The sequence below is a fragment of the Henckelia pumila genome, chromosome 2 (assembly GCF_033568475.1).
Source record: "Henckelia pumila isolate YLH828 chromosome 2, ASM3356847v2, whole genome shotgun sequence".
Lineage (NCBI taxonomy): Eukaryota > Viridiplantae > Streptophyta > Magnoliopsida > Lamiales > Gesneriaceae > Henckelia > Henckelia pumila.
In genome coordinates this window covers 107,199,140-107,210,759 of record NC_133121.1, presented here as the reverse complement: position 1 = coordinate 107,210,759, position 11,620 = coordinate 107,199,140, and the positions used below count along the sequence as shown (strand labels likewise).

Below are 11,620 nucleotides of genomic sequence, written 5' to 3'. Positions count from 1 at the left end.
AATTATTCTCATTTTGGCTATGGTTGCGTTCTTCGTAATTCTTATGGGATAGTGGTAGCTGCTACTCATGGTAGATTTCAGGGACACCTTAACGCCACGGTAGCAGTAGCCTTGAGTATACGAGAAGCTCTTAGTTGGCTTAAAAGTTTAGACTCTTCTCTTATTATTGTTGAATCTGATGCTCTGCTGGTCATTGAAGCGTTGAATAATTCTTCAGAGTCTGATTCTTCTAGATTAGGCTTAATAGTGGATGATTGTAAAATCCTTGCTGGGGATTTCTCGTCTTGTCAATTTGTTTTTGTGTATAGATCAGCGAATCAGGCTGCCCATGCTTTGGCTAGGGAAGCGGTTTCCATGTCTGGTCTGGTAGGAAGGGCTAAGCCCTATCGTACTTTTATTTCCTCTGTAATTTTGCAGGATTTGGTTTAATGTTATTTCTATTGGTTTCAAAAAAAAAAAAAGTACTATGGGCAGCAAACAGAATCAAAGAATGCGAGGAAACCACACTAAAGTATTTGGTGGATAAGGATGCTTCTTTGAAACAGGTACAAACAATATTAAAGCTTGCTATATGGTTTTCAAAAGGGATTTCCATAAGATAACAGTTCATAAATGCTGACAGTTTTATTATCTTAAACAGGACATGTATTACTTCTTTAAGGCAAATATATGTGAGATTGAAAATAAGTCAAAACCATGGTATGAAGCATGTGCCAATTGTCTGAAAGCAGTCACTAAAACAACAAATAGAATTAGTTGTGCAAATTTCATAAACCAATCTGTTCAAGTCATTCAAAGGTAACACCAAACACTCATATGTTGTATTGATGTTGAAAAGTATCTGTCAATACCTTGATACCATGTCAATCTCTATAGGTATCGTTTAACAATGATGGTGCAAGATAATGACACATCAGCAAGACTAACATTATTTGAAGATGTCGCTTCCGATTTTATTGGCTGCTCTGTGAAGGAATACATTGAATTACTTGATAAGGTATACATGATTGTAATCATAATTCTAAATTTTCAAGTTCTCAATTTATTGCGTACTGAACTGCCCATTGAAGACTAATCTGTTATTTGAAATTATATATTAGTAGGAATCAAATCAAACAAAATTTTCCATTGCTCTTGGCAACACAATCAAGGGACAACATGTGTTCCTTTTCAAGATGGATCAAAAAATTTATAGACAAAAAAATACACTGTCTATAGTAGTGGAAGCCTTCCAAAAGCCACAGCCAGAAATCTTCAACACAAAAATATCTGAAACCCAAGAGATGCTAGCCAGTTGCCGAAATCACAAAAGGAAAAAAGAAGAGAAATTCATTGAAAATTACAGGTAAACAAGATGATATGAAGGTATCAAAACTACCGACAGATGAAACCATTGAAATTAAAGATGACGAGAACATAACAGCATTTACTCAAAGAAGAAGACGGATGTTGAATCAATGGAAGGAGGCTGGAGTAAAAGTGATTAGCATGAAAAAGGGAAAGTATTGATTACTTTATATTTTATGGCATGAGTAGTATTAATATTTGAAAAATATTCTCCGAATAAAATTGTTATATATATATATATATATGAATGATTATTTAGAAATATATTTCGACATTAGTGGGTATTCTATGAATTTCATTTCCAATAAAAATTGTTTATTTTCGTCGCATTATTATCATATATATTTCACGTGCAATGCACGTACCCTTTTCCTAATACATTAAAGAATACATACTGATATGATGCATTTCCCCTTAATTTAATGTACCATCAAGAATTAATAACATCAACCCGACTTCATACGGATAACGCAAACCGTATGAGTTGATACTACGCTATTGCACGTACCCTTTTCCTAGTACATTAAAGAATACATACTGATATGATGCATTTCCCCTTAATTTAATGTACCATCAAGAATTAATAACATCAACCCGACTTCATACGGATAACGCAAACCGTATGAGTTGATACTACGCTATAACACGCTTTCGTATTTTGATGCGTTCAAAAATTTCAAATCAAATAAATTACCGATAATCAATGAACCAATTTCTTCAATAAACCGAGCCAAATGATCCCATATTTTTGTGTATAAAAAAAACATGTGAGATGACTCGCCCGGAGGCGTAGCCACTCCGACGCTAAAATCAGCATCATATCACTACTTGTATGGAAAGTGCGTAAAAGCGCGTAAAAGCTTATAAAAAAGCATCCATGCAATATTCAATTATATCGACTCTAAAATATAAAAAAAAAATATGTGATAGGATTGTTTTTATCATATCATCGTATTTTTATTTTGAATTCAGATGATGAATCGAATGTGTTTTATTAAATTATAAAATGAATGTTTCTCTATGTAGCATAAATATGTACATCGAGGCATTTGCCGTCTATATTTATTCTTAAGCTTGGCACCGTCAAAATACTTGGTCCAAACAAATATGGCCCAGCCCAGATTGGGTGCAGCTGCAATCATATCTCTAAAGTGGTGTAGCCCAACCCACAAATAACTCTTTGAGTGCACCTTTAAAATATCTATTGGGCTCCGCGACATAACTGCATTAGGTGAATCTTCTATTAACAAAGGCCAACATTTATTGTTTTAAATAATCTAATAAATAATGTATAATTAAAAATATCAAATAGACATTAGAGAGTTCAAAGAATGACTTATCCAATCAATTTGTGGCATTATGGAAAATTGGATGTTACGTGACTAATACGGGTTTATATAAAAATTTGATCCTTTAATGGCAACCAGTGGCTGTAGTTTAGTGGTGAGAATTCCACGTTGTGGCCGTGGAGACCTGGGCTCGAATCCCAGCAGCCACAAATCTCTTTTTACTTTTTATTTTTGTCGTTTTGCGCCCAGTTTACACGAAACGCAGCGTTTCGAATTTTCTGAGAAGCATCCACTGATTTGCACTAGCTGAGAAGCGCTGTGATTTTTCTCGAACCACAATCGTAAGATTCTCGACTACTTTTCTTTGTTGCCACCGATTGCTAGCTCAAAATCCTTGTATGCAGCGAATTTTATTTTTCGATTTTGTTTATCATATCCTTGTCGATCTGTCATGTTCTTCAGAAAAAGGAAAATCGTCGATGATGTCGTGTTCGTCTTGCATTCTATATTCTATAATTTTGGTCAACAAATGAGCGACTCGCGAATTAAGTTTCAGATTTTGTATATTTTGTGCTTGCTAATGTTAAATAGCTCTTAAGATTTTTCATTGGATAGCGCTGCTGCCCACTGGGTGGGCCTTGTTTTCGCTTTTACTTGACTGCCGATTTTCGAGGATTGTAAAATTCTTTGCTAGTGGAGTTTTGATGCTTTAGCTTGATCTACGATAAGCATGATTTTCTTGAATAGGATTCTCCTTTCCCTTTTACCGTGACAAATTTTCTAATGGGTTGAATTTCTTGAATGTGATTGGAATATGCTGCTATTTGCATGGTTGATATTCTATAGCGTTTGTTATGTCTGTGGACTGTGATGGAATGTCATGCTATTGCATTGTTCCAGCATGTGCAAGAACTTGTTTTCGTGTCTTTGACCATAAAAAGTTTTATTCTTGAATAAGAAATTTTTTTGAATCTGAGAAGGAAGGTCAGTTTGACTCCAAGACTCCCTGAAACCAACCCATGCCACCAGTTTGCTTTCTCAATGCATTTTTCTTATTTCATAGGGACCTGATGAATGGGTAATGTTTTTGAAAATTTGTTCTATGTTTTGAGTCGTCGAACATGAAAATTGAAGTCTGAGGAATAAATCATCGGGCACAAGGTTCAGATTTTAGCAATATCAACCTCATTGCCTGTAACATTTTCTGTACTCTGACAGCCTTATATTGGCATCAAGTCTTTAACAATTATTCTTTCAGCAGAAAGAGGGAAAAAACCTTAGTTGATGCTGTGTGGAATGATTCTGTGAACTGTTTGTTTGTTTGTTTTTGGTAAAAGTCAATGATCATATATGTTCTTCAGGTATACTGACCGTGTTGGTCGTTGTTTTGCCTGTATTCTCAGATGATTGATGATCAGGATCTGGGCTTTGTTGCCAACTTTCTTGGCATCTTCATATTTGCCCTGGTGATTGCCTATCACTACGTGGTGGCAGATCCTAAGTATGAGGGCAACTGAAGAGCGCGGCTGGGTATACATCTTTAGAAGTAACTAACTAAAGTACGAGTGTTGTATCAGGTTGGCTTTCTTTAATGAATTTTCAGGGATTAACCAATACAAACTTACCTTTTGTCAGACAATTTATTTCACCTTGCTGTGAAATTTTGGACTAGAGTTATTTGGATAATACCTGAGCTCTTATTTTTGTAAGATATTTCATTTCATTTTATTTTATCTTTTTATCTCGTCTGGTTTTCGTATACATTCATATATGTAGTCATATTTCTATTTCTGTATCACAACTAAGTTACTTGTTTATTTGATTTGTGCCATCAACATTATCTACCCATGAAGAAGTTGAATGCAAAGTTATAGATTAGATTTTTCAACCTTATATTCGAGACATGCTTTTGATTTCTTGAAAATAAAAAAACTTTTGGCTTTGGATTTAAGTATTTCTTCAAGAGAAATTTTTTTTTGATGATAAACATCTCGGGTAATAACTCAGCATTAATCCGTACGACTTACCGTGAGTTATGTTAATAATAAACAGTAAACACACGTTCGTGTATGTATTATCCCATCATCAAATGAATTTATGTGAAATAGAACAGTTTTGTTATCTTCAATTTAAAGATTCGAAAGAAAAAGTTCTTATTGCTATAATTCAAGTTGTGCATCAATCTACCTTTAAAATATTTATCGTATTAGTATATTACATCAGTGATGTATTTTAGGATAGTTCATTCCCACGAACTCTCAAGAAAAGTAGCCGAGAATGATTTGAATTCAAAATTAGTCCATTGTGGAAGAATTTCTTACATGATAATATTAATAACGCTCCATTATCCTTGGGAGGTAATAAGAATTTGTGGTTGTCAATGCAAAAAAATGCGTGGTAATCAACTAGGCATAAGAACATGAGGAACATTGTTAAAGACGAGAAGATTGCTTTATGGCTCCCCTGCTGCGGATAAGAAGAAGATTGAGGATGCTGTTGTATAGACCTTTCATTTGTTAGATTGTAATCAACTAGCCGAAGCTGACGATTGAGAATGCTTTTAGCAATCATTTTCCGTCCACATTTTTTGTACTACGTCAAGAGATTTATTCCAATATTTAGGGAACAATCGAGAATGCTTCCAGCAATCATTTTTGAGCTTAAATTTGCACAAAATCCTCCCACTAAAATGTTTCCTAAAAGCATTCCCAAACAATACGTTGCCTCTGCTAATATCCAGCGCACCCAAAATTGAATTATCTCGTCTATCGAGATACGTTGCCTCTACTAACAACTTGCCGACCTAAATGGGATTGGGTAAGGTGAACCAATTTGGCATTTTCAATGATAAATATAATAATATAGATGTGTATATATATACACACACCCAAAGACAACTGCCTGACATGGGCGGTGGAGTGTAGATCTCATCACCAGTAGTCACAACATCCCTTAGACGTCAACTAGTTTAATATGCTATGCTATTCTCAGAAAGAGAAAAAAAAAAACTAATTTTATATGCTCATGTAGGCTACCATAAGCGAATTCAACGGATAGTTTGCACATTGGTAAAATTTATTAGTCAATAATTTTACGCAAATAACACTTCCGAAATAAGATAAAAGTTATTGAAGTTCCCAGTTGATTCGTTCGTTGCACCAGAAATAAGAAACAACAGATTGTTTTTTTCCTCGAGAAGAAGAGTGATAAAGGGTTGAATCATTAATACTTCAAATATCACTTCCAAAACAAAAGGAAATTACATCTAAAGCTACTCAAATGCATATTTTGTTGGATCAAAGTGCAGATCATGTCAGAAAACAATGCAAACAACAATCACCTCGAACATCATCCAAGAAAGGCCTTTTAAGTCAACATAAGATCATTGACACCATGGTGAGGACGAAGGCACACACGAGCTTCATGTTCTTCGGGACCCCGTGAGGTTTCGGCACCAAAATTTCGAGCACCGTTCCTGGTCCATCGTAGTATGCTTCTATGTTAGCATCTTCTGGGATACGGGTCGAAAGTTGGATTTCTCGGACGAATTCTCCAGGAGGGCAGTGTTCTGCGGATACATCGGTGAGCTTGAACGTCCTGTTGTGTCTCTTGATGAACGGTGTGCCAGATGTACTTGTACATGAAACCTTGATTATCCCATGTGTTATTGTGTTTCTCCAAGAAACTTTTACTCTCTGAAGATCTACAAAGGGCAAGCTGATTACGATTAGATAACCATCTTCGTCCTCGTATATGGTTTTCGCGGCTGTAACGGGACCATAAATGTTTCTTAGCACCCCACTGAATTCATTCAACCAGTATGGCTCGCTTGAGTGAACTTCCAAATCTGGGATTCGATCAGGATAAGCACTCACAGCTAAATAACAATCATCGCCGTTCCCTTGTGACAGATTTAGCACGGATCCGTTGAGCAATTTCTTTGAGTGAGACGGTAAATTATTGTTACCCTTTATAGGAGGAGGTGGCCTCTCGAGTTCAAACTCCGTGTTTGACATATTTCTCCATGACCCATAATCACTAGCTTCTTGCGGAATAGTAAAGTTCAGATCCCGCCCTGCCCTGTAAGTTCCATCCATCTCTTGCGATCATCTTCATCAAGAGCCATTAGATTGGGGGACGGAACGACCTCAATGCCATGAACACACTGAGGGTTGGATAGTCCCCTGTAATGCTTTCGCTGCATCCTGTGTGACCGAACAAAACCTTTATCAACACTAAATGGAAAAGGACGCTCCCCTTGACGAGAATGGCCATTCATAAAACTGCGAAGCTGCATTTTACCTAGGGAGTTCTCAGGCCTTTCTTTGAACACCCACATGTACATGTTCTCCATATCATGTTGAACCATGAAAACATCGAGCTGGAGGTCCGACTTATCAAACCCAGAAACTCCATTACGATCACGTGTGATTTTTCCCTTCGATTTCTCATTTAACACCGGTTTAAAGTAAAAGCTGAAAAACAACCAGGCACCCCAGATGCTATCAATCCTTTTGGCACATTTCCTCCCAATCTTGGGGACACTTAGGAAACTCTCAGTTTCATACAACTGGGAACCTAGTCCAACATCAAGAATGTCACAGTGCTCAGTATTCAGTATTCCAAGGCTGAGGAGGGGGGCTCCTTTCGGCAGAAAGTGGTAAGTTAATATCAGGGGGACGTGTTAAAATGACTTGCCGTCTCAAGGTCTAATTCATCATGTGAGGACGAGGCACTGGAATCCATAGATAAGAGAGTTGAAGGGTGGTGATTCTCCATTGACAGAACAGTTAGAAGAGCATCTCCCATCCCCCGCAAGCTTTTCCCTTTCCTAAGTGCTATTTTTCGATGCTGGGTTATAAAAAATCGACCCCAACAAGCATTTTGAAAAAAAATCCAATCTTTATAAACATATCTCCATAAAGTCAATCCCAGCTACAAACTCCAAACTCCATTAAAGCCCTGAACCGATTCATATCACTAATCTTTCCACGACTCACACACAATAAACTAAATCCTACAAATCCCAGGTATTAATCTAGAAAGAAAAATATAAAATAAAAAACCCCAAAACAAGATAAGGGAAATTCAAATGAATAAGACACGATGAAGTTCGTAGCGAACCCACGTATCTCCTAGCACCCTCCAAAGACAGGTGGGAGACATTAATTCAGACCCGTCAAATCCAAAAAATCAATCAGATGAAATTCCAAAGCAAAAAAGAGACACAAAAATCTGTATATTCTTCTTCTCTTTGTTTCTAAAAGCAATAAAAACACAATCTTTCACAAGTATCTCAGAGCAAATATTACCAATCTATGAATCCAAGGCCCAAGAAAAGTACCAAATCAGAGGGGATCTTGGAAGAATACCTCTTGGGATAAGCTTCTACAACCAAGACTCCACAGAGACTCGGGCATCCTGAACTATCAATTGTTCCCGCAATCCACATCTTTCTTTTCCTCCTAATCTAGCCTCTCAACACCCACAAAAAAAAAAAAAAAAAGACTCTGTTTTTTCCCCTGCAAGCCTACAAGTACCCAGTCTCTGTCTCAAATCCAACCCTCAAGAATCTTGTCAGCTACATAACTTACATTGTTGGAACGTATTATCTGTCACAAAAAAAGTAAAGGGAAGGGAAAACGCGTATCTTTTTGTGTGCTGGACCTTATTTTGGGCTTTCAAGGAAAGAAGGAATTGAATGAAATTTGAGCGGATTGGTTTTATAAGAAGGCAGGCGGTTGCCGCTTTGTGTGGTGGGTCTGGGGCTGGATCAGTAAACGCCTACACCGAATAGTGGCTTGTAAAGGAGGTGAGTTGACGGTGCAATTGGAGAGTTTCTTTGCTTATCAATTATCATCTTCATTTTCCTTTGTCAACATATAAGATGTACTTAATATTAACCTCGAACCTTATAAAAAAATTTTAACCAACTTTCAGATTATCATAATATCATCGAACATTACAATATCATGATCATTTCGTAGAATAGTTATGATCTAGCATAGAGGACTTAGCCTGTCATTAGGCTAAATCAAAAATAAAAATAAACAAAATAAAAGAGAATTACTTACAAAGGTTGCAACCAGAAACTTCAAACTTTTATTACCAAAAAGACTTTTATTACAAGAGAGAGAAGAGAGAGAGGCGAGAAAACTCAAGCGTGCCTCTAAACTTACAAAACACATCTATAAATAGGAAGAGCCGGACATCAAACCCCGGATTCCACGCTACAACTTTTAAAAAAGTAAAGATGCATTATTACATCTTTTAAAAGTAATATGACTTATGACAATCTTTATAAAAGATGAAAGAGATATATTACCTAAAAGATTCATTTCTTATCCAATCTTGGACTTGAGCGATGCTTTTAGTTTTTCAAAAGTTTCATCAATTTGATTTTCTTCAAGATTATCATCTTCGAGATCTTGTTCATCTTGCATATGCATTAATTTGATAAACTGATTATGGCTGTCATTTGAAGTCATGGACTGATCAGATTTTGAATCAGTACTACCAATATTTTTAAACAAATCTTTTTTTCATTTGTTCAACATATAAGTCGATCATCTGTTCTTTTGAGTAGATTTCTTGATATTTCTGAGTGATAATTTTGAAGGGACTTATCACATCAGATTGATTTCCCTTCTCCTGTTGCGTAAAGTCATTTTTGTATTGAGAGATATTTTCTTCCATTTTTTTGTAATATCTCCATGCCATGTGGTTTTCCAGTTTCATGATCATTTTTGAGCAATTTTTCCCAGAATTTTGATAAACTTTTCCTCCATAAGCAAGGGATTCCATGATCATTATATCCAAATTCTGGTTGCCATTTCCAGATCCATGGGATGCCGAATTCAATAAAAAAATTGCAGGATAAATTATTGTTGACCCAATTTGTAGTCATGTTCTGTATAACCTTTGGAGAGAATCTGATCCAATCTTCAAAGTAATTTTTGAAGTCTTCAGGAAGGATTTTTGAAGAAGGCCCAAAAAATTACCACCATTTTTTTAACCAGTTAGGAATATTATCATGTGAATTATTTTCACATATTTTCAAGAACCAAGAATGTTTTCTTTTTGAATTTTCATAGAATAGAGTTGTATAAAAACTTTGTATATAATCCCAATAATTATATTTAAAAGCAATTTGCTTTTGAGTAGAATAAAATTCTTTTTCTGCTAATGGAGAAATTTTCCATTCTTCAATAAAAATAATTTTCTTAATAATAAATTTGGAAAAGTTATAACTTTCCGTTTACTGAGTATTACTCTGAAAATGGGTAATTTCCACCGTTTTGGTAGAGATTAATAGGTTTTCATAATATCCTCTTGGCTTGTAAGCACCATGAACATATGATGTATGTGATAGATATCTATCCATGATAATCCAAGGAGTATTTTTCCATTGCTCATCTTTTTCTTCTATAAGAAGAATGATTTCTCTATTTTTATTCTCAGTATATAATACTGAATCATTTTCATTTTCTTTTGCAATGTTTGCATAAGATTCTTCAGAATAAGGAATTACCTTATTCTTGCCTTTTTGTTTCAAGAATTCTTGAAACTCATCATATAAAGTATCATTTTTTTGGATAGTATTACTATCAGAAGAACTAGAAATATGTTGGCTTATGAGGCGTTGATTTCCAAATTGGGCTATTAGCCTTGGAGCACTGCCAATATAATTTGGGGGTTTTCCTCTTCCTCCTCTTCCTCTATAAGAGGAAAATTCACCTCGACCCTTATTCATTCCTGCCATTATTAGATAAATATTCACGGGTTAAGAAATCAGGAAGATAATTTTCTTCTCCTTTTTTATAAATAATTTCAAAATCAAAAGGAGCTAAATTAGCTTGTCATCTGGCAAACATTTGTTTAGAAACATCATGTTTAAAATCTTTATTAAACATATATTTTGCAGATTTGCAATCTGTTTTAATAATAAATTTCTGATTGTAAAGATCATCCTGAAATTTCAGAATACATTTAACAATAGAAAGAATTTCTTTTGCAACTGTAGAATAATTTTTCTGAGCAGAATTCCACTTTCCTGAATGAAATCTAACAAGATATTCTTCTTTACTTTGGGGTTTTAATTGTTTTAAAATACCTCCAAAGCCTATATCCGAAGCATCTGTTTCAACAATTTTTTCCCAACTAGGATTAAAAATCATTAAGCAAGGAATATGTTTAATTTTTTCTTTAATTCTCTTGACAGAATTGGTATGTTGATCAGTCAAAGGGGAAGGATTCTTCTTAAGTCTATCATATAAAATAGCAGTATCCTTAGCTAAATTCTTAATATAAGCAGATATATAATTTAAACTACCTAAAAATCTTTGTAATTGAGTCTTATCAGTAATAATATCTGGAAATTTATTACCAAATTCTATACTTCTTTGAATAGGGATAATATTACATTTGTCAATATTATGACCTAAAAATTTAATATTGGTTTGAAATAAAACCATTTTTGACTTAGAAATAACTAATCCATTTTGAATAATAAGAGTTTTAAATATATTTAAATGTTTAAAATGAGTCTCAATATTCTTTGAGAATATAAGAATATCATCTATGTAAACAATAATAAAGTCACTATAAGGGGTAAAAATATCATTCATAATCTGCTGAAATTCTGAAGGAGCATTATTCAGACCAAAAGGCTTAACATTCCATTCATAATGTCCTATTGGAACATTAAAAGTAGTTTTATATCTATCATCCTTATCAATTTGGATCTGCCAAAATCCTGACTTTAAATCAAATTTAGAGAATATTAAAGCATGTAATAATCTATCAAGAAGATTTTTTTTATTAGGAATAGGAAGCCTAATCCATTTTAAAACTTTATTTAAAGGTTTATAATTTATTACTAGGCGAGGAACACCTCTTTCAATCTCAGAATGTTTATTGACATAAAAAGCAGTACAAGACCAAGGAGATTGGGAAGAAGTTATCAACTTTTTATCTAAAAGAGA

At 34.6% G+C, this 11,620-nt stretch overlaps 1 protein-coding gene, 1 long non-coding RNA gene, 1 other non-coding gene and 1 pseudogene across 3 annotated transcripts; 3 read left to right on the top strand and 1 right to left on the bottom strand.

Annotated features, from left to right (window-relative positions):
• The first annotated feature begins 371 nt into the window (after positions 1-371).
• LOC140884148 (uncharacterized) lies at positions 372-970 on the top strand. Its single transcript, XR_012150568.1, has 3 exons — positions 372-545; positions 641-798; positions 877-970. It is a non-coding gene; the product is annotated as an uncharacterized lncRNA (long non-coding RNA).
• Positions 971-2,773: 1,803 nt separating this feature from the next.
• On the top strand, positions 2,774-2,845 carry TRNAH-GUG (transfer RNA histidin (anticodon GUG)). Its single transcript has one exon. It is a non-coding gene; the product is annotated as a tRNA-His (tRNA).
• A 1,194-nt stretch (positions 2,846-4,039) lies between these two features.
• Positions 4,040-4,480, top strand: LOC140884143 (dolichyl-diphosphooligosaccharide--protein glycosyltransferase subunit 4A). Its single transcript, XM_073290814.1, has one exon. The coding sequence runs from the start codon at positions 4,040-4,042 to the stop codon at positions 4,151-4,153; it is 114 nt and encodes a 37-aa protein (XP_073146915.1). The 3' UTR covers positions 4,154-4,480.
• A 1,360-nt stretch (positions 4,481-5,840) lies between these two features.
• On the bottom strand, positions 5,841-8,420 carry LOC140881082 (uncharacterized; annotated as a pseudogene).
• Positions 8,421-11,620: the final 3,200 nt, after the last annotated feature.

What these genes read in the sequence shown, in the direction of transcription:
- LOC140884143 (XM_073290814.1), top strand. Translation starts at nt 4,040, where the DNA reads ATGATTGATGATCAGGATCTGGGCTTTGTTGCCAACTTTCTTGGCATC.